This window comes from Argiope bruennichi, chromosome 11 (assembly GCF_947563725.1).
Source record: "Argiope bruennichi chromosome 11, qqArgBrue1.1, whole genome shotgun sequence".
Classification (NCBI taxonomy): Eukaryota; Metazoa; Arthropoda; class Arachnida; order Araneae; family Araneidae; genus Argiope; species Argiope bruennichi.
The window spans coordinates 31,106,632-31,131,576 of NC_079161.1; the positions used below are offsets into that span (position 1 = coordinate 31,106,632).

Below are 24,945 nucleotides of genomic sequence, written 5' to 3' on the forward strand. Positions count from 1 at the left end.
ACCCTTTGCATCGGGACCCCGTAGATAGCTGTCCTGGTAGTGGCCTCTTTTTACATTTCGACCCTGTCGCAAAAATGAATTGTTTCTATATATCTGACCTATCATTAAGGTTTGTAAACGACCTTGAATGACCTTCACAATCATCAATTAGTGCTAACATTTTTACCGGGTCTTCTTACTGGGAATGGCTAATTCTAACAATGGCCTTACTTTGCGTAGCCGGCCCGACAGTTCTATCCCAAAAATGAATTATTTCTCAATACTTGATATATCCTATAGATATGAAGGTTTGTAAACGACCTTTCATGACCTACTTTATCATCAGTTAGTGCTAACCGTTATCAAAATAATTCAAACAGATAACATTAGTTGTTTTTATTGTTCCGGATACAGAATCTACGATTTCTATATGCAATGCAATAATAGTTCGGTGTTAATGATGTCGATTAACTCACATTTTAGTCCCTGAATTGTTTGAAATAGTTAAAAAAAATTCGTTCCGGTGAGTGAACTTTACCAAACCAATAATTAAAACGCGTTAACTTTCAATTGTTTCTTGGTTTGTAAAGAGTAATTAGGATGTAACCCGACCGCTCACTACATCACACTGAACTTTCCGGAAGTAGTTACTTCGATTTAAACTGCTTTGATTTGTAAGAACAATGAGATATGTATTAAAATACTAATGTTTTGTTCCAGTTCATTAATTCAAAATAAAGGTAATCTTCGATCGCGTTCTATATATTTTGTTCTACATGTTGTGCTTATCAAAGAAATTAAATTTTAAGATTAAAAGAATGCTGAAGAAGAACAGATGACAAACCTCTGTTCGAAAGGACAAATAAATCATATCTTTTTTAAGGTCTGTCTTTTTTCTCCGAATTTTAAACTGGCATTGCAATGCAATTATTAATGAAATAAATGTTTTTAAAAACCTATCTGATATACTCGGCGTTTACACGGAATTTAAATACTTTCATGCATAATATTTTAATATAAAATAATTTGGTATAAATCTTTTAACTTTAAACGAGCAATTCTTGTATATATATATATATAAATTTATTTCGTGTATCTCGGAAACGGCTCTAACGATTTGGTCAAATTTTATATTTAGACAAGGTTTTGCTTTTTAATTTTATTTTATATAGGTGTCTTTCCTGAAAACATGCGATTTTACACAAAAAAAAATACATTACAACTAATACATGACCTGCATAAGCATATCAGATATATAAATGGGATAGTAGTTACGGCTTCAGACTCCCATGCGCTTTTCTCATGTTGGAGCCCACGTTTGCAATTCAATTAGATTCCACTGATCTTTAAATGAACCATTGAATAGGATTTTATTTACGATTTAAAAAGAAAACTGCTAGCAAAGCTTGGTTTCTCAGGTACTTAATACAATATATACAATTTTTTTTCAATCATTAATACAAGATTGATTTTCCTTAGTCATTTGCAATTGCTTGAAAACGAAGGGTATACCAAATCGTTTCTTTCAGTTAGTTCCTTTTTGTACCTTTAAATAACTACTTTAAAACAATTACAAATTTTTTAAAGAATGTGAAACATAAATTTCAAAAGATAGCTATATATTAGATCAAAGTCTTACTATATTTCAAAATCGTCTGCGTTAAATTTTTAAAGAATTAATAAAGGCTGAAGAAATAATACCACAGATAGGAATTTGGGGGCACTAGAAAAGTAAAACTTTGAATTTTTAGATGGTATTAAAATATTTCTAGAAAAAATAATTTCCTTCGAAGTCACTGTAGAAAAGCGGCAAAATTTCAGCTAATTTCTAATTAATTGAATATACAATTAATTTTCGTGCTTTAAAAAGCTGATGGTATTCTTTTTCTTGTCCTAACTTTAATTTAAATCCACTCAATCGTTTATGAATGAATGTCGACCATATATTCTTATTCACAAAAATTTTTATTGATATTAAGATTTTAAAAATAATATTTTATAAGAATAAGTTATTTCATTTGTACTACATTATATCAGACACAAAGAACTTGGTAATATAAATACCATGGAAGGTAATTTAGTAATTGAATTAATATGAGAAAAGTTAAAGAAATTTCAAAGGATTCACTTCCGTGGGACAGAAACTTCTAATAAATTCAGAAGAGATTAAAGATAAAAGCCGCTGATAACAATATTTAACGCATTTTTTTTTCTTTATTTCAACAGGCGAAATGTCTCTCTTTATTTATCTTATTATCTACTTTCTCGTGTACGAAGCATGCAAAGAGAAAGTATGGTAGTAGTCCAAAATTGGGAACTCTATTTTAATGAATATCTCCACATTTCAAACTTCCTTGAGTCCAAAAAAACACATTTTCGGAATCATGACCATCTGTCTGTCCGTTTGTATATGAATTTAATAGCTCAAAAGTGCTTAGATATAAATGGATAAAATTTGGTTTTTAGTTTTTATACTTATTTTTATGATCTGAATCAAATTTTGACCGAAATCCATCCAGAAGACCATCTGTCTGTCCGCTTGTCCGTCCGAGTATATATACAATAACTAAAAAATACACAAAGCCAGATTGACAAAATATGGTTCATAATTTTAGCATCTAAAATGTAGGTACATAGCAAATTTCGAACCAAATTATCTATATTTCTGTATATATATTCGAGTGTGTCCTCAATTAAATAAAATTTGACTTAAATAATTGAAATTTGGTATGTGTCTTTCCGTTTAAAATTGTTCTGTATCAAATTTTGGTTTCTAAGGGTTGTAAAAAATGCGTTCTTGCCATACTTTCATGCGAGAAAAGGGAGAATATTTTTTTAATAGGGAATATGCACGAAAATTTCGAGGGGACCACTCATAGTGGTTGTAATTTAAGAGACCAGACTTATTATTTCAAACACAGAATCCTTATTTTGTCTCTAGTTTGAAAAATAACCAAAATCGTTGTCATTTTTACTATAAATAAATATTCCATGCAAAAAAAGTTATTTTAGGGGCCGGGATAGCCTGGGTGGTAGGGCGTTGGATTCGCATCCCTTGGGTTATGAGTTCGCCGGGCGAAGACTCTCCGTGTATGTGGTGGCTGGCGCACGTATAAATCCGTCGTGGTCACAAAGTCCACCATATCGAGAGTAATACCACTGGGGGCACTGATTCAGAGGTGATAGTTCTCTGATTCTGGTCTAAATTACGATCTGTGGATGAGCGAATGAAATGCATGAATGAAGTCCACCCGTAAAAAGGGTTATGACGCGTGAGTAACTAAGACATCCCTAAATGGCGCTACTGAAAAACAGGAGACGTTCTCTCGGCTTACAATCGCTGGCTTTGTCAGCGGGCTTGTCTATGACAAATGCCATTAGAAACAACAAATTTATTCTTAAAATTAATCTTTAAAAAATTAAATTATGAAAAAAAATTCTTCTTTCTTTCTTTCTTTTTTTTTTCCCCTGACTTTGCATCCAAAAATTTACCCAATTTCATTAAAACTTGTTGCTAAATCTCGAGTTCGAGGCCTTATAATACAAAAGACTTGCTGTCAAATAGAATGCTGTCACGCTAGTGTGGCGTGAAAGTTTGGAAAAGAGATTCTGCGGTATGGTTTTCGTTGCCTAATAATGGTTCGAAATTACGAGGTCCATTCTAAAGAAGATCGCATTTAGCTTCAATACGGGATGCTAATTTAATCAAGCCTAAACTAAACATTCAATTTTAGTTACAGTTTGAGTTCCACACTGTAATTCTTTCAATTGTTAGTAAGTTCTATATTTATGTTCTTATTACCATTAATTTCCATTAATTTTTCTGTGTATTCATGTTCCGGTCCCAATATATTGCAGAAATTTGGCCCTCTCACATCTTTACCGTCCAATATCTAGAACATCCAAGATTTAAGCTCCAAAAATATAGTTCTTTGTACGATAATATTCTTTCCAATAATTTTCTTTCTATACTTTTTCGAATATTATTGTAACAAAATATGAGGAATGAAAATACTGATAGATACATTTTCTCCTTTAAAGAAATTCCCAGTGCAGTGGAACCTGAGATAGTAGAAACTTCTGAACCGATTGTTGAAACTGAAGAACCCGTTCAAGGTCTTGTTGAAGACTGTGCTGAAACGAGAGAAGATAAGAATGAAAAGCAAGAAGTCGAAAGTAAGTATGGATTACTTGACAAATAGTTTTTGCACAACATTTTGTTCCTTATTAACACAAATAGACACATGTGATTGAAATTTTTTTAATGTTTTTCAAGTTAGAAATTCCACACTTGCTGAAATCAAATTTATGATATATCGCCTCTTTACAATCGCGATCTTTTACATACTTTGTTGACTTATGTGAATTATTTTTCATTGTTTGTACAGAGAGGTTTAGCAATAATTTTGTATTGAAAATTCGATCCCTTAAAATTTTACGTGTTAAACCAAATGACATCCAAACTTTACAATCTTGTATAAGTTTTTCAAGTGTTTTATGGCTGTTTTAAATTTTTAATGATCAATTTACTATCGCTTTTCAAGTTTTTGCTTACTTTTTTTTTTCAAAATATTGCCCATTTTTCATTTGATTGAACAATGGAGAAAGTTACACATTTTCCAGAGAATTTCATACATAAAAACATTTCAAAAACATCACCTTTTTTTTTTTTTTTTTTCAGAGACATACATCGAATTTTTGGGGTTTTATAATTGCACGCTTTTTTATCATTAATATTCCAAATTAGATTTAATTTCTTCTTTATTTTATTTAATCATTAACTTATAATAATTTTCTATTGAATGAATAAATCTCATTTTTTTTTTTTTCATATTACTTTATAAAACTTTACATTATAAATCACAACTTAGCCTTAAACAATGTGACATTATGATGTATTAGCTGATATGATGTTAGGGCTATAAATGATTAATTAATATGAGTAATTATAGATAATATTTTCAGAGCAAAAAATAACTTAAGGCAAAATGTTATGACTCAAAATCATCTTATTGTCAGAAATTTTATTTTAAATTAAAGTAAGAAGAATATCAATTGCACCAAATGTTTTTAAAATGTCATAGCTCCTCAAAAATACTTATTGATTGTATCAAAAGATTTTTTAAAAACTTTGAATCTAATTTCTTCTATAAATTATGAATAATTTAATGAAGGTTATAACGTTTAATTAAATATTGAAAATGGCAACTTGAAGGAAAATGAATAATTTTAAATTTTTATATTTTTATTTAAAAGGAATGGCATCACTAAATATAAAATAGTCTTTTTTATGTATGGAATTGTCATATAAATCTTTACTGAAATCTTCCTGTTTTTTGCTAGTTTGTTTTCCCATAGTATTTGAAAGCAAAATTTGAGGGAAATCAATGCAACGGTTTTGATTTTTAAAATAAATTACATAACAAAATTATTACAAAAACAATTCATTACATTAACATTCAATGTTTATGTAAATCATTAATGAATGCAATTCATTTACAATTTATTATATTCTAATTCATAAATTATTTACAGATAATTTGTGAATATCACTTTTGTTAATAGAGATAATTGAGAATGTATACTAAAGCTATTAGACTGTACATCTCTCTCTATATTTTTTTGAATATGAAAGCATATTTTCTCAAACATATTTTCTGTTCAAACATTTTTGTTTTTCTCTGAAAACTATATATTAATGCTTTATATGCAAGACAGTGTTTTCCCTATGAGTCTTACAGAGAAAAATTCATGGTTTAATTTAGAATCCTTTTTGTAAAAACATAATACTAGATGATAAAATTAGAAGATTCTAACATTTTCTTTTCTAAAATAACTGTTGTAAGTTTAGCATATATTTTTAACAATCAAAGGATGTAAATTAGGAAGATTAAATCAATTTCAATTACATTTCTTTCCTTCTCAAATTCAAAACAAATCTATTAATCAAAATTTATGTTAATGAAATTAGAAAGAACTTTAATATTGATGTAATAATATAGCTACGTTTTAGTTTAAGGCATTAGAAAGATGTTTCTAGCAAATATTGAATAGCATGTGATATTAAGACAGAATTCCTTTTAATTACATTGATAATTCATTATATTCATATTAATAATATTAAAATTTTTATTTTGCATTATATTACTTATTTATATTTTACAATTCATTAAAAGATTACAATTGTAAAATTATATCTACACAATATTTGATTCCATGACAATTTATATTGATTGTAATTGTAATTTTTTTTCACCTTTAATTCTTTCATAATAAGCTTGGTGGATTTACTGTTTTAATTATAACACAGGCGCAACTTACCTTTGCTACACCACATCATAAAATACACGAACTGCTGCAAATTGGATAATTGCATTTATGGATAATTTTTTCATCTATAAAATATTTTTTAACCATTTTCTTTTAAAAATTATCAATACACTGAAGGCATCATTCTGACATTTTAATTTTGGAATTGTACATATAATTAATCATACATTTACACTTCATTATATATCCATTTTCACTTCATTAGCACATTTTTTTGTATCAATTTATACTTAATTGCGTATTTTATCACATGTCATTTGTATTTTAAATAGCTTAAATGGATAATTAAATTTTGTTGCAATAAAATAAAATATAATATTGTAACTTATTATTGACTAATAAAAATATCTAATATAATTTTTCATCTAATTAGGACCTTAAGTAGTGATCTTATCAATTCATAAATTGTATAAAAAGGCATCATAGAGTTTGTTTATATTATTTGATTACTTTATTAATCATAAGTAAAGGGCATCTATAAATAGAAAATAATACTTGTTTCCTTCCTTTCCTCCTTTTTTTATATCATATGTGTGCTTCCTTAATTCTTTCCCTGTTTTAATATAAACACAGATAAATTCTTAAAAAATTATTTTTATGCTAGATAATATATATATATATATATATATATATATATATATATATATATATATATATATATATATATATATATATATTCAAATAATGTACAATAAATAGATAAGAAATTTAGATTCTTCCATTTGCAATTTCTTGATTTACATGCAGGGTATATACTATTGTGCTTTGCATATACATGTAACTCAAATCTTCAGTATTTTACTCTTTGTCATTTGTTGCAGTTTTATAAATGAAATCTCTTTATTATAATTTTAATTACATTTAGCAACAGTTGTGCTATTTTTATTAAATTTCTTTTACTAAATTACATTACAAATATGATATTAAAATTTTGATTTACAATGGAATCAAGTTTTTTAATATATTACGTAGTGATCTTTGTTATGTTCGGAATATTCTTAACACCAAAAAATGATATGGGTTTCATCAACTAAGTCAAATAAGAGATAGAAGACAAAGTGTCATAATATGATATTTTATGTTCTCTATAAAAAATTGTATTAATTTTCCTACAAATGATTAATTATTAGAAAAAATAATATAGCATTTCACAATGAGTAAATACACTTTACAATGTTACTTCATTACATATTTTTTTATTTATTGATAATTTTATCATATATAACAAATCTCTTTATCATTCCTTTTTTAAAAATATATTAATGTGTAGAATGTATTTCAAACTATCAAACCATCATTCTAAAGTTTTAATTTCAAAATATAAATTATACAAAGAAACTTGAACCTATTTTAAATGAGATTTTTATGAGCTATATGATTGCATGTATTTGTGAAAATAACATGAAAATGACACAAAAAGATATCAAAATCACAACATTCATGGGGAAAAATTCACAAGACCATGGAGAAAAATAATTCTCAAAATTAAAAGGACTACGACATTTAATAATTAAAGTATACAGTTTTTGGAGAAAGAAAAAATTTAAGTAACCAAATCATTCAAAACATTTCTAAAAAAGAATTCCAAAGTTTTATAATATTTTTTAAACTTGGAATATTTAATTATTTACAAACTGGATAACAAATAGTTATTGTTTCACTATTTTTAAAGATGCATGCAAAAAAACTTCATTAAATCAAGTCGAGATAATGTCTATCATTTGCTTTAATAAATCCTAGTTTTTCTCTGTTTTAATGTCCTATGAATGTTAAAGTTGTGTGTCAAAGTAATGAATTTAAACATGTAAAGATGACTTGCTTTTATTCCTTTATATTTAAAAAAAATCTAATACTTATATTATTAACTAAAACTGAATTTTAAAAAATTTCACATGTTTGTTTTAATTTCGTACATTAGAAGTTTGAAATTCAAATACTTTTTTATTCAAAATTCATATGAAAACTATTAAAACATTATACGAAATGTTTGTTGTTAGAGCAGAAATTAAGAAATTCTTGATTGAATGTAAATTTTCTCTTGTCTATTTTTATGAATTACATTTATTCAAAGAAAGTTAAGGCTAAAAAACAATTAAAATTATTTGTGATGATGTTTTTATTAATACATTGTCTCTATAATGAACTTACCTTTACATAAGCAACCTTTATACTATTCATACTAAGCCTCTTTTATTAAATTACAATATCAAGTATAACTAGTTAAAATTCTGGTTTGCATTAACTACTGTTTTAATACTTTCTTTATAGATATAGTTTATATTAAATTTACACAAATATTAAAAGCCTATTTTAATTCTTAATCAATTGAATCAGGTTGTGACAAAACTATAAAGTTTTTTAATCTATTTTAAAGACACCATTTCAGTCCTATGATTATCATTATGTATTACTCAATTATTTTAAAAAATGTATTTTTTATATTTTTAAATATTATAAATTCTATTAATATTATTAGAAATCATGAGTAAAATAATATTCTGAATTCATTTCGAAATCTGCTTCAAAACTAAACCTATATCATTATATTATATGACTGAAATAAGTGTTATAAGCTAAGCATTGCAATATAAGCTGGGATACAGTGATTCGTAGTTCTTGTTATTACATCATTTTGATTACATACTAAAGATATTTTACAGCATTAGAAATTTCTAGAAATAATAATCATATGAATTAAATTTTACTCTGTACAGACATTACATATTTCGATATAGCTTTACTCCCACTCTTTAAGCTAACCAAGTTTTAACATCTTTTATTTATAAAATAGGAAGGACATTATAACCAATCAGTTCGCTGCAAACGCTAACATCTTACTTTTTTACTAAATAACCAAACTAAATCTACTAAATCTGTTGGGTAACAATCATCAACAGAACCATGTGCTTGAAAAAATGATCAACATAACATTAAACAAATCTGTTTGTAACAATATACACGAGATAAATTATATTTGGTAGTCCACTTTTCAAAGGAAATCATAGGCGTTTTCTGACATTTTTGCTCTGCTTTATTTGGGTGTGTACATTTTTGACCATCACCAACTTGAATGGCAGATACTGGTACATTTCCTACAACAGATAAATATGTCTTTCTGTTATAGAAATTTATTATTTATTTATTTAGCCTAATTCATATAAGTGTTTATTTTACGAAATTATAAACTTGGAGAAAAAATAAAGAGAAAAGTGGAGTTTGGGTAGAATGCAAAAAAGAAAATAAAATAAATAAAACGATCATTTGAAAATACTGTAGGATGTTTAGAATTGTTGTAGGTTGATATGGTTGTCTGAAGGTTGTCTTCAGTTAAAATATTCGTATGAATGGACTGAATAATATTTATTGATTTTTATCAAATCCAACTTTCATTAATCACACTCCATTAACTTTTTCAATAATGTATAATTAATGAATTTTTTTTTTTTTTGTTAAAATTTAGAAAATGTAATGATTTTTATTTTGATTTATATTTTTTTAGCATTGAATAATTTAATTTTGTAGCATATGAATGTTCTGGAAATGCAGTATCAATGAATGATAAATATAAATAAATGTAATAAAATCATATTTTACACTTAATATTCCAATTTGTTTTATTATAAAGCACTAAACACATCATCTAAGCTTCTGAATTCTTATTTCTTTTATTCTGAAATATCTTTAAAAAAACTCTTTTCTCTGCATTAGGTTCTTATTGCACTGTTCTTATAAATATATTCTTATTGAATTGTTTTTATAAATATATTCTTATTGAATTGTTTTTATAAATATATTCTTATTGCACCCTTTTTATAAATATGTGTTTATACAACTGTCCTTATAAATTTGCTTTTATTGTATAATTCTCATTTTCATAGCTAAAAATGTTTATCAAATTATAATTTTTAATAAAAGATCTAAATGATATTTTTACTTAAAATAAGAAGAGTCTAATTCTGAGAATACTAGAACATCGAAACTATTCTTTAAAAATTTATAAATATTTTTTCATTATTTTAGTTCTTAAATTATCTTTATAAAATTGTTCTTGCACTTTCCTTATAAATGTGTGTTTATAGTTCTTTCTTTATAAATCTATTTTTATTACATAATACTCATCTTCATAACTAAAAAAGTTAATCTGCATTATTATTAAAACCTTACAGATCTTTCCTATTAATAAGATCCAGTGACTGTTTCAGTCTGTATTTAAAATATGAATAGCCTGATTTTTCAATTAAACTTCTTAGTTTTTATTAGAAAAACACTGATACTTCTTTAATATTAACTTTTCTTTTTTCTGAAAACGGTACATTAGACCAACTTAGATTTTTTTTTTTTTTTGTATGAATAAAATGTCTTTTTTACTCTCTTGTATACAAAGAGAAACTATTATAATCGCAAAAACATTCCAACAATATCAATGGAATAATCTCCTCATTTCAGATTTTCTTGGGTGTGTGCGTTGGGATCGAACCTTTTTCCATTAATGCGGAATAGAAGCTTAAAGGGGAGTTATGGGCTCAGGAGTCATCCTTTTCATCTTAACACGGTTCAAAATTTAGAATTCTGAATTAGCTTTCGAGTAGATTCAAACAAAAATAGTTATAAACTAAATAACTAAGATAGTTAGTTATTCAAAATAAAATCAGCTTCCTTTGATTATAATAATTAATTTTTTTCGGTCTTCTTATGTCTCTTTGCTAGTTGAAGGTAACTTCAGCTCGGAGGAAAAGGATTTTTTCACACATTCCCAATATCAGTGGCTTAATACATATTGCTTAGGAATGATGTTTGCCCGTTCTTCATTTTTGGTTCTCATTCTTAAAATAAAAGCACTAAGGTTTTGTATACATAAAAGCTGAAAAGAGTAACATCGCGACTTCTACTTGTATGCATAAGCCCTTGCTCCCCCCCCCTCGCATCACTATGCCGCTGCTCCGTTTTCTTCTTTTGTTGTCGTGTGTACTGCTGCATGGTGCTACAATCATTTTCATTAGTTTTAAAATTTGTCCTTATATTCAAAGTAAAATCTAAATCCAAGCTTAGGAATGACCAGCAAATCCCTACATGGGTATGCCACTCCTCAAAACTAAATATAATTGATGACAAAAAAATTTCACCCCTCATTTAGAAAAGCGAATTGGCAACCGAGGTACTTGCGCAGAACTTTCGCATGACAGCTTCATCATGACGTCTATGACCTCTTGTCACAACGCCGCGACCTTGTCTTGACTCATCAGGCCCATTCGTGCAGAACCATCCATCTCGGAAATGGTTCACTTCTTTAAGGGGGATTATTCTTCGTGAGCAGGGCTCTTCCGCATCATCGACGAACCAAGCCCCAGAATCATTTCTCAACTATGGGACATTCCGATCTAGAATATTCAAGAATCCGTAACCGATTTTCGAATTAATCGTGGGAAATACCTGTCGTAGTTTTCCCCCATAAAGAATATAATTTTGTTTCCTTGTTGTTTACTGCTTTGAATGCACCCATTTGGAAACTGATGACAGCGTGCGTGGTTTAAATTATGGGGGTTGGGCCGTTTAGAGAAGCAAATGCGTCACTTGACGATGATGCTTTGAAATTAATTTTAGAGATGCACTGGCAAAGCCAGGTGAAATGTTGATGACGAAATGATTGACAAATATAAGGGCAAACAAAGGAAAATGGTGCAATTTCAAAGGTTGTTTATTCTTAAGACGTCCAAAGCTACCTAACCATGGTTCAAATTCACGATGATAGTTTCCAGTCATCCCCTGTTCTACAGTCCTGCGACAAAGAAAATGTTGAAGTTAGCAACATATAAAGGGTGTCTCAAAATTAACAGGAGATTTGAATTTACCACCATTCGAGCAGTAAAGTTTTGGCAACCCTATTAAAAAAAACGATTTGACAGCTGATAGTTCAGGGTTAGTAAAAATGGAGCGTTACGCGATAGAATGACTTGATGAGGCAAGATTTGAATTACATAAAAAACATAGTTTTTTTTCCTGTAAATTCCTATATATGTATTGAATCGTAAAATACACAGGATAGAATTAAGTACGGAATAAAACATTTTCGAACGATATATCATGTTCAGGGTATGGTATGGTATGGTATAGTTAAGGTTTTCTGGTACAAGGTCCAATTTAGGACAAGCTGCGCCATCCGCAAGGATATTTAAACAGTTCCATCATAAAAGTGTGAAATGTGTAAATAAAACAAGGATACATTTTAAAACTTCAAAAGTTTAGAAGGTTATGATTTATAATGATTTGGCACAAGAATAAAATTAAACTCAAATTTTAAATGCTATGAAAGAAACCAATGGCTTTTAAAAAGTCAAAAAGTTTTAAGTGAGGTTTCTCACCCACCAGGTCCTGTAAATTTAAAATAGGCGAATGAAAGTGAGTTAAACGATCAGAAGTAAAATTAGGACATTGAGTAAGAATATGTGCAATGGAATTGATCACTCCACAGTTCGTACAATAAGGGGCTCGCTCACCAAACAGCAAATGTTTATGCGTATACCTTGTGTGTCCGATTCGTAGACGAATTAATTTTACATCTGCGCATCGGTTTGGTAAAACTGACCACATATTTATTTTTGGTTGAATAGCATGTAGTTTGTTATCAGCTTGCCTGTCCTAACTTCCTGCCACTTTTCATCAATGTATCGTTTGATATAACTTGATACATCACAAAAGGGAACACGGAAATTGAAAGGTTCTGAAGCTGATTTTGCAGCTAGATCTGCAAGCTCATTGCCATGGATTCCAACGTGACTCGGTACCCAGCAGAAAATTATTTGGAAGGCTCTGTTAGCCAGTATTGATAGTTGCTCCATGATTTGTGCAACAATCGGATGACAAGAATAATCAAAATTTTGTAATTGTTGCAAAACGCTCATGTTGTCGGTGTATAAGCAAAATTTACGACAGTCAGATAAAGAAATATTTTGCAGTGCACATAAAATAGCGGTTGTTCGCATAAATAGCAGATCATGTTCAGGGATAGATTAACATAAATTTAAAAATATGTTTTTCTTACTAAGGGAGATTTGAAACTTAAGGATACAACAAAATCTTTAGATAGAAGTTTTTGACAATTTCAAAACTTTTCTCTGTGTACTTCGTAAAAAAGTGTAAAAATTTGGCTGAAGTTGCGTTTGCTATCATTTGTTAATTACGAATCATTTACTAATTCCACAGATTCTGACCTCTACGTGTAGGTTTGGTTTAGTTATATTAACGTCCTGTTTGAAGCAACACTAGGGCTATTTTGGGACGGACCTCGTAATTTTGAACCACGGTCAGATGATGAGGACGACACCTGAGCTGGCACCCCCCTCTCCACACCGCACCACACCAGCAGGAGGACGTTTGGTCATGACGGATTTAACGTGCAACACACACAGACCCCCTTACACGACGGTTCTTCGGTGGAATCGGGTCTCGAACCTGAAACCCTCCGGTTCCGAGGACGAGACCTTACCACCAGGCCACCGCGGCCCTTCTCTGCATGTAAATATACTAATTTTTGATAGGAAAAAAAATTAATTGTTGAACTGAAATTTACGTCCAATGAATTAATAAAATTTATTTTCTTTTATTAAATTTTCATTTCGAGTGAAAATGAAACTTGTTAAGATGATTAAGAAAAATCATTGTTTTTTTTTTCATTGAAATATTTTGAAAGTAGTAATATTTTTGTTGCTAGAAACTATTAAATAATGAGTTATTATTGGATTTTTTCATCCCATGCATATGCAGAATTCCAATGAAATAATTCTATGAAAATTTCTATTCTCGTTTGCGCATGTCATTTTTACATTCTCGTATACGAAATTGTACGAAGAAAAATTATTGCAACTGTCAAGTAAAATCGAAATCAAGATTTTGACAAATCTCCAAATGTTAGACCCCTCCAAGTTCAAAAAACACCTTCTTCTCTGTCCTTGAGCATGGTGTAATTCAAAAATGCTTTGAACTACACGAATGAAATTTGGTGATTAGACTTTAAAAATATTTGTACATTTTTATTAAAAGGAAGTAAATACATCCGGATTACCGAATAAAATTTGGTACTTAGATCAATTTTATTTGGTAATCAATTAATTACATTGATTACCAAATCCGGAGTTCATAATGAGTTACCAATCATATTATTACCATGAATTACCGTATCCATATCAAATGATCCGAATTACAATACATTGGTTACCCTAGTTCATTGTGAACTCCGGATTACCAATATATTGTGTCAAATGCGATTACAGGTGAAAACGATAATTACGAAACATAAAGAGCTAGATAAATACAATTTGGTACTCGGGTCAAATATCTAAATTGGAATCTAAAATCATCCAGAGCCGTATTAAATTTGGAACTAAATATATCAAACGGTTGACAGTCTGTCGGTCTGTACTTTCGCAGCATGATTAAACAATTTTAACTCAAAAACGCAATGACTTAAATAACAAATTCAGTATATCATTCTGCGATTACTGTAATTCTATGTCAAATTTTGGTTTCAATCGACCTCAAAAATTGTGTCCAAAATACATTGCATATTTCCGGTTACTTGTATATAACGGCATACCAGAAAAAAATCGCCTATGATCGCACGATAGAGTCAGTAAAAATGCTGCATTCACGTTTAAGATCAATATTTCATAATTATTCTTCCTCAACACCGTACAAGGTATTCGCGGCTTTGCCCAAGGTTCTTACATTTTTGTGGGTAATGGGGGGGGGGTAATATTTTTAAGAGAGAGAATATGAGAAGGTTTAGAAAAGCCCCTTGTCACTTCTTTTTTTAAAAAATACAAAAATTAAAAGAAATAACTCAATTAAATTAAAATTTCGACAATTATATGTTCAGCATCCTCAATACTTTTATTGACAAGGTGGTACCTACCGATTTAAATGTGTTCGAATATTCAATAGATTTCTTTCCTTTGTAATTATGTCAGATATAGTTAACAGTGCCAAAATAATTAATTTTCACTGAATAAATATTGTTTTAGTAACAATGTGTCATGATGTAGAAATCAATTTCTATGGCATCTAATTTCTCACACATAATTATATTTCATATGACGTTCATAGAAAAGAAAATAATGCAGCTGCATCAAAAACAATGAAAACTGAACTATTCTCTTCAAAGATTAGGGTAGATAAAAGATTTTTCTAGGATTTTTTTGTGATCAGAATCTCTTGCATCATTCCCCCCTTTCTTCGATTTATATTACTAATTCATATTTATAAGGCATCGGCAGTGAATAGTGAAATCAAATCTGCGCGATGAAGAGTTGCTGCAATAAATAATTAGTAACCTCCCCCCCCCCTGCAAAAAAATACAACACAAGCTAGTGAATGAAATGAATACAATCCTTACTGGAGATAACCCTTAACAATGGCAATAGAATTTGATAAAGAATTCTCACTGCGCCGTCTCCAGGAGACGAAAACAAAAACTCGAAGGAAGAATCAGGTTTGGGCGTAAACCATGCATGACAAAAGAAGAAGGAGAAACAAAAAAAGAACCCGAAGCTTCGCTCAGAGCTGCGGGCGGTGACCTTTGGTCGAGACGCTTCGGATCATACCCCTTGTTTTTCGCTTCAGACTCTCATTGGTGTGTCTTCTTTTCCCTTTTTGCAGGCGATTCCGTGACCAGAGTGGCGCTGGTCGCCCTCAACGCAAGGATCGAGCAGGAAGTGACGCAACAGGAAATAGCCTCCAGCATTCAAGCTGCTTTCCACTCGCTGGACAACCCTCAAAGGATCGGTCCTTCCCTCCTGGCCATCAAGCAGAGAGGTGGACGAACGCCGAATGGCGCAGTGACACCCCAGGACCGTCCCTTATCCACACCTGGTGGGCGATGCCCCAAGGATATATCACCTCAACCACCTGTATATTCAGAATCAGAGAATGGTGCAAAGGATTTCTCTTATCCGCTGCAAAAGTCAACGGCTAGGTTGAGTTTGGATTTAGAACCACCAAAAGATAAAAAGAAGAAAAACGTGTCTTCTTCCCCTAAAATTCCTGCTTTAACCAGCTATGAATTGAGAGATGATGCTAGAAAAGCTTCTTGTGACGTACAAAACGCATCGACTAAAGTAGCTTTGGACTTGGAATCAAGGCATAACATTAAAAACTCAAATTCCCCTATTCTTCAGAAGACATTGACTTCGAATGTGGAATTAAAAGAAAGAGAAGAGGATTTATCTTATTCTCTGCAAAAGCCATCGATACCACTGATATTAGATTTGAAGGATGAGACTGAGAACTGTTTAGAGACATTCCCTCCCCCTCCGTCTGAATTTTGTGGTGTCGATAACGAAGCTTTTGTTGTGGACGAAGACATTGCACCTGTCTGCAGATCTCCAACTCGATCCAGTTCGTCGACATCCCTTAGAAGGTCCTCGTCCTTACTGAATCTTGCAGAAGGTTCTCCAAGCTGTGTCAGCATCAAATCGAAAAAGGCGAGGCACCTGCAAAGATCTTTGTCCGATCTTAGCTGTGACGACAAGCAGGAATTCGAAATTGAGCAAGAAAGACTTCAGCGTGAATATATTAAACTTCAAAGACAATTTATTAGGTGGCAAGAACAGTTGTTAAATAACCACGCCATGTTGAGGGAAGAGTGCATTGTACCTCAATATGCCAGAACTCTTAGACAGTCACACAGTCTTCCTGAAGGGGAAGACTATTCAGATGAGGCCCCAACCTCTTGTCCTTTAGTAACCCGCTCTTTGTCTTACGAGCCCACGAAATGTTCCACTTTGCCCAGGTCCACAATAAACATACCATCCTTGGATTTCGGACCTGTGCCCATAACTAATGGATCCAGCACTTTGAGATCTTCAAAGACTAAGAACTATTTCAAACCACCGCAGGTGAGGATCTCCACCAAAAATCGCCAAAGATTGCCCCCAGAAATCAGGAAAGATGGTGATTTGGATATCTATGACGACTCGAAGATTTTGTCCACTATCCTTCCCTCTTTCGAGAGCTTAAAGTTGATATCGGAGACCAACGATGACGACGTCGATGGAGGTGTTTTGAAACCTAAAAAAAATGCACCTGCACCCCTCGTGGAAAATTTGCGCAACAACATAAAGAAAGTGCCCCCTCCAGTCCCCACAAAGACGACCACTTATCAAAAGCCCAGCTTGAAACAGAACAATGAAAAGAATCTGAATGGGCATCTGGGCTGTCCTAATGGGAGCATCGGTCAATCGATGCCGCGAGTGAGTGACCCCGTGACTAAAGCTGCTGGACATTCTGAAATGCCAGCTCCTCCACCCCCTCCTCCTATGCCAACAGGTGAGAGGGCCAAAGGATCTAACAAAACCAATGGACTTAAGAGCATTAGCCAGAAAAGAATTATCGAACCACAGATGGATCCGAGGGAACAATTGATGCAAGAGATAAGGAAATGTGGCGGCAGGACTGCCTTGCGGAAGGTGAGTTCTCATAAAAACATTCCTTTTATCATTTTTTATTTATTATATTATTGTATATCTGTGGGAATATAAAAAAAATGATGCCAAACTATTTCGCATTATTATATTGTTTCTGATAATATCTCACTCTTTTATAAAATCAATGTAAAGCTTTAACTAATGGTTCACAACATTTGGGACATTTTTTCGAGGATTTATATATATATATATATATTTATTATATGTCCCCGTTTATTTTTAAGTGGTGCATTTCAGTTTTGTCATAGCAGAATGTGTGTGTGTGTGTGTGTGTGTGTGTGTGTGTGTGTGTGTGTGTGTGTGTGTGTGTGTGTGTGTGTGTGCGTGTGTGTGTGTGTGTGTGTGTGTGTGTGTGTGTGTGTGTATTTAAATTTTGGTTTCAATTAGTAGGTTTTGTCGACTTCTGTTTTTATATATATATGCTGTTTCTCCATTATTATTTTGTTTCCCATAACATGGTGTACCGCTAACTTTCATGCTAAGCATAATTTTTTACTTGTTTTCAAAAGAGATAGTTCAATTTTCTCACTGCAGAATATTTTTTAAATTTTATTTTGGTTTCAAGTTAATTTGGTGCTTTTTTCTCATTTGTTTTATCTGTCATTTCCACATTTATTATTTCTCTTCCCATGATGACAAGGTACAAACTGTTTGATTCGTAATATTTAATAATATTTTTTTTAGATATTTCTAAAAACTATATTGTTTGACTAAAATTAAGGTATTACCATTCAAAGTACTGTAGCGAAAACAAAACAAAGAAAAATAGTAATAACAAAATAGTTGAATATTGATGTGTTATTGTTCAAGACAAAGGAATGTTGCCAAAAAGATTTTAAAATATACAGAGGGGGATGGAGAGTGCAGCCGAACAATTTACTTATAATTTTTCCGTCATCGAATAATTTTAATTGCAGCCTCGATAAATATTAATATTTATTTCCGAAATAATGTACAGCTTAATAAAAATTAAATCATTTTTATTGAAGTATTATAAAGGGGGGGGGACCTAGTGATGATAAGACTGTAAAGGCTTAGTGTTATGCATTAGGGCAAGCAAGACCAGTGAGATCCATCCCCCCCCCCAAAATGGCGTACCGAAAATCACTTGATTTCTTATTTTATTCCTTTTTAAAGACACTTTATTCAATTTTATCTGTCCAATACATTTTATACACACACACACATGCAAGCAAGCACACAGACATATATATATATATATATATATATATATATATATATATATATATATATATATATATATATAGCATTTATTTGTTTTGTATAATTGGAGTAAAAAAGTTGCTTTAAATAAAATTATATAAATATTATTATTATTTTGTACTTATTTTTGTAATTACTATAATTTATATATTATATTATAATTTTTGATAAGTTCTAAAATTTAATTAATTTGATTTACTTTAACTTGAATACCTTGAAATAAATTGATTTTAAATTTCGATCTTTATTATATATTAAAAAAAAAAGTCTTGCATAACGCAATTTAATCATAGTCTAATTTTAAAAGTAGTTATTTTTTTTTTCAAAAAACACTTTTTAGAGCTTTTAAAATTATAGTTATTTTTATTCCGTGGTGCCTGTGCAGACGAGATTATTGCAACGAACCGTGAAATGCAGACTTAAAAAAAAAGCAATTAAAAAAAAATGTTCTTCTGCACTTAGTTTCGTTCCCTTTTTCAGAAACGTATCGTTACATCACCTTAGTTTAAAACTGAACGTTTTATAGTGTCCTCTTTTGGAATCATTTGTGTTTTACGAAAAATTCTTAGTATAGGAAGGTGAGAATTTTTGAGCACTTAAAAAAAAAATAGTAAAACGAAACAGTGTCATTATGAAATGCCACTGACCCACTAACACTTATTCGATTTCAAATTAGGATTTAGAAACGCTGTTTAGGATTTTTCAATGAAAGTTATTTGGATGAAGAAAATGTTTTTTTATAAATAAAAGAAGAAAAAAATCGTCTGAAAAAGTGTTCACGATTATACGCGAAAGAAAATAAATGTAAACATTCCTAGTAATGTTAAGAGTGTTTACTTCATTAGACCACAAATAAATTTCTATAAATACATTTTAATGTTGATTTTAGGTGCTAGCCTTTAAAAAACTAATATTCTAGAACAAAGTTTCTGATTCTTTCCTGCTTTCTTTTCGAACAAATAATTCGAGCAATAAATAATAATTCTTTTCGAACAATAAATAATAAACAAATAGCACTCAGATTATTAAAATAGATAAGAAAATATTTACTTATTTATTATAAATTTGTTAAAATAACTGCTACACCTAAACAATTATGTTATATTTAAAATCGAGTTTTTTTTTAACCAGCTTTGCCAATATTAAAAATTTCGAGAGAAAAAAAAAAGAAGAAGGTTTTTGCGGTTCCAGTATTGCTTTAAGTGATCCTGTTTAGAGATAAAATCATCTATTTAGTAATCCCTTTTTGATTCTGCGTTTTAAATGTCAAGTCATCGAAGTAAGCAAATACAAAAATTAATCAGACTTATAAATATTTAGTTATGGAATAATCGGCATTAATTTTGAATAAACGCAATATAGTATTTAAAGTATTGATCTTAAACTGTGAATTTATTTATTTTAGATAATTGTCTCGTTTTTCAGTTGCATTATGAATTTAGAAAAGAACTTGGAACTTATCCGACGCTTCAGCGAAGCTGTAATATAAAAGCTGTAAAACGGGTTTTACCGCGTTTGTTATTTGTTTACAGTGAAAGTATATTTTGCAGTCACCTAAAAAAAATCAGACGAGAATTCTTGATTCTTTGTTGTTTGAATTTTTTTATTTCAAAAATTGTTTATTATTTATTAAGGCGTATTTTTGTATTTTCAAATGGAAACATTTAATCGTTTTTTTTTCTGTTTTTATTTTATTTAATCGTTTGGTGTTTAATCTATTTTTGTAATTTTAATGGAATTGCTAATAAATCTCAGCTCTTTAAATCGGCTTTCTATTTTAATTTGTATTTAAAATTTCTTTTGGCGGGTAGCTGTTTATCTGTGCTATTTTATTCTAATCTTTCACCAATTGCAGAATTAGTAAAATATTTTCTAATTCATTTATATAATGCACTGAGGTAAGAATTTTTTTTATTTTCGCTTGTTTCATACTACGATGGATATTTTAACTAGCAAAATAATGTTTGTTTTCATTTTAGCTATATATCCTAAAATAACATTTATAATCAAGAAATTATTTAACATTAACGTGTTTTGAAATATTTTTGTTCGTCTACAATTTTTACTCTATTGTATTTCTAATTTTTTTTTCTTGTTAGTGATTTTAATAAATATTTTAATTTCCCATTTTTTTTTTAATTTTGAGAATAGCAAAACATTATAAATATGTTTATTTAAATTACTAAAATTTATTCTATCATAAAATCATATTTTTACATCGTGTTCTACATCTTGACTGGGAATTAATTGTGTTTTGATTTCGATATTCTTAAAAGATAAAAATAAATAAAATCGCAGAAATCAGTATTTTTTTTTTTTTGTCTTTGCTAATAATAAATGAGAATGTCTTTGTGTGTGTCTGTTGGTGTCAACAAACTAGAGCATTTTACTTAGAACAATTGAAACCCCTTCTTCCAATTTGCATAAATAGAATTTCGACAGTAAAAATATGAATTAGGTGTTTTAATAAATTAAAAATTAAATAAGATTTTGACTTTTACGAGATAACTTGTGAAAATATCATTGCACAAAATTAGTATTTATACCATTTTAAAATTTACAAAGTGGTTTTTCGAATAGTGGGAGTTTTGTATTTTTTTCATGAATTTTGTTATTGTTAAAAAGACATTTTTGCATAATTTTCAATAGTAGTTTTTAATTTTTTTTGGAAATTAAAACTGTTTTTGTTGTTTCTATCAAATTTTTATTATTTTAATAGCTTCAAATCTTTTATAATTTTAATAGCGAGTTTTTTTAAAAATTGTAACAAGTTAAAGAAGAAAAATTTCTTTGTTATTTTTCACTGTTTACATCCAGAAGGGGGAAAAATTAAGTTAGAAGATTAATTATCTACACCGCTACATTTTCAATCGCACTATTATATTATAAGACTCGAATCCGTTAAGAATGTTCATGTACACAATAAACAAAGCAGATGTAAGGCTATTAAAACAAAGCTGTTTCACAATATGATAATAAAAAGTACTTTATTGAGGGAATCAAAAACATCAAGTAATGCCTAAGAGATGAAACTGATATTAAATAGAATCAGTTTTTCTGACGAGCCAGCTAATCAACAAAAGTGGCTGGTAATTAAATTAAATATATAAACACATAAAGGGAAAATTTAAAAATAAATAAACAAAAATAAAAATTGATTCTTTCTGGAGTTGTTACATGTATGGAATGTTAGAGTATTCCTAAAAATTAGAATTTTAAAATGTAACTACTTTTACAAAATATGGTCTAAAAAATTCTAGTGTTATATTTTTCTAAAAACTTATCATTGCATTACCGGTAGTTTGCTGTAAAAGGATTCGAAATGATGAGTTGTAATTAGTACATCAGCAAGTGAATTCTTTAGAATCAATTGCTATTTTACTTACATAATTAATTGTGTTCAAGAAATCCATATGTGCTCACTTGGCACGCACTGAATTCGCAGCCTTAATTTAATTGTGAGACCAATTACGCGTATCAAAAGAGGAAATAGAGCGTGGTGCCGTTGGAGTTAGACAAGTGGCTTTATTACGTAACTACTTGCTTTTGGTGACCAAATGATTCGCGAAGATATTGGTTACATTTAATTTTATTTAAATCATTTGGATATAACTTCATCTTCCTGATTCCGTCAAATTGTCAGACGTTATAAATGTGTTATTGCAATTTTCTTTGATATTTTGGTTCATTGTGTACATGAAGCCTTTCTATTGGGGACCAGTGCATTGACATGATATTGTAATTTCACTTTTTAAAATTTTTATAATATTTACATATATTTATAATCATAACTTATCCTTTAGAGCAGTGTTATCGATTCCCATTCTTGTGCCACAAAATATCAAACTACAAGCATACATTTATGAAAATTACATAGATTATAACGTATTTCTATAACAAATTGTACTGGGAAAAAAACTTCAGTTTGGAACTTTTATGAATACATTATTTTCTAAGATCTTCATTTTGATGTGAGAATGCTTTATTTTTATATTTGATTATAAGTATTTGTTTGATCTGAGGATAAATTTTCTTATATAATAATTGCGTATAATCTCTTTTGAAATTTATGGGCTTATTTTAAATCTTTAGGAATTGAATTATTTTTTTACTCTGTTTTTAGAAGGCCTTGGTTTGATTATAAATCTTCATCCTTTTCATTTTATAAATAACTAATTAGTGATATCAGCTATTTAATATTATTTAATTTAATAGGTTTATTTTAACAAGTTACTTAATAGTGTACAAATATATGTTTTAGACATCTTAAGAATTTTTTTTTAAAGTGACTTATAACACTGTACGAATTGTAGTTGCTTTCAGAAGTAGGCTAGTTGTTAAAAATTATTCATATTTGCAATATTATTTTCTGTACAAAATTATTGATATTTTTATTCTTTTTCAGATTTCTCTTGATATCGTCAGCTAACCATCTCCTCAAGAATTCCAAGCCCTAATCTCAGGGATATTAAATATTATGACTTCGACCGCCAAAGTCATACTTGATTTTGGCTACAGAACTATGGACAATTCGCCAAATGGCATTGGAACTGCATATAGCAGAATTAGCATATCGTGGGTGAACATTCTACCTACTCTCTACGGGGAACTTGGAAATTCCGATTCTACATATATCAAAGTTAAAGTCTATCGTCGTTTTAAATGCATGGAGAATCAAAAATATATATAATGAGGTTTAAATCTAGAAGAGTGTACCCTCACACTTGCCGGTAATAAGCCAAGTGGCTAAAGACGCCAATATGATGATGATTTAACCAACAGCTGCTTTATCATCATATTTAGGCAAAAATTCATGCACAAAATCGTTTTCCGCCAAAGATACCTGTATGATGGTATTTAAAAAAAAAGGCAACTTTGTTATATTTATGATGAATTCAAATTAAATTATTCCAATAATATTAAAATGTTAATTTTCATTTATGTGGAAGAGATACTTGGCGATAGTAAAGTGATGATTTTTATGTATATGTTAGAGAGATTTGGCGAGACATTGTGGTACGTTCTTCTAGATTTGAATCTTTTACAAGGACAGTGTTGTATTTTGAATCTTAAACTTTCTTGAAAGGTATTTAAAGTCGCCCTTTAATTCCGTTTGAAGCGGAAACCCTGGCTTCGCTGGAATTTGTGTATATTCTTAGGTTTTTGTATGAAATGTGGAAACTATTTTCAGAGAGAATTAAATTGTAATAAAGTTATGGTTATTGGTTTTGATCTTGTGGATTTTTTTTTTATTGTGATTGCTTATTATTTTAATTATGCTACAAACGAAGACAAAATTGTTTTATTTCCAAATTCACTGACACTTTCTTAGTTCTATAAAATGATTTCTGAAGGGTTTTTTTTTCTTTTAAACAAACCTTTAATATCTATTTATAGACAGACTTAAAAATAAAACAGATAGATAAACTTAATTATAAAATGTCTTATTTTTTTCTTTTTAAAGAAATCTGTTGAGATAAAGTTTAAATTTGGTTTTAGCATGTAGGATAATATCAGGAAACCCAGTTCAAAGGGTAGAGGGATATGCACAGTAACATTTTTCAAATCAAATAAAAAAAAAATTTAAAAATTGAAATCTGCTATCGCAGATTTCAAGTTATCATGTGAGAATATTTTTTTTTAAGTCACGTGGTGTCGAATTGACAGAAAAAAAACCTTGTTCTCACATGACTCATATTTCGTAATCATTAACATTTAGAAAAGCGATGGGTTTTTTTACCATCTCAAAATCAATCGAATACTAAATTTTTTTTTTCTCGAGGCCAGAATTTTTTCGTGAAAAAAAATCCAGTTTAAACCGATTTGAAACAATCCTGTGACTATCAGATTACGCATGCGTCGATATTTAGAAAGCAATTTTTTTCCCCCATTTCAATATCGCTCAAGCTCCAAAATTTTATCTCAAGACCAAATA

The 24,945-nt window shown here is 29.6% G+C and overlaps 1 protein-coding gene across 3 annotated transcripts in view; it reads left to right on the top strand.

Annotated features, from left to right (window-relative positions):
• LOC129957111 (protein cordon-bleu-like) overlaps positions 1 to 24,242 on the top strand; it is a 195,476-nt gene extending 171,234 nt beyond the window's left edge. For all 3 annotated transcript variants that reach the window (XM_056069260.1, XM_056069261.1, XM_056069259.1), the window contains exons 7-9: positions 4,021 to 4,155; positions 15,961 to 17,768; positions 23,416 to 24,242. In XM_056069260.1, the coding sequence (XP_055925235.1) occupies positions 4,021 to 4,155; positions 15,961 to 17,768; positions 23,416 to 23,439 (1,967 nt within the window). In that variant the 3' untranslated portion in view covers positions 23,440 to 24,242. The remainder of the gene's footprint in view (positions 1 to 4,020; positions 4,156 to 15,960; positions 17,769 to 23,415) is intronic.
• Positions 24,243 to 24,945: the final 703 nt, after the last annotated feature.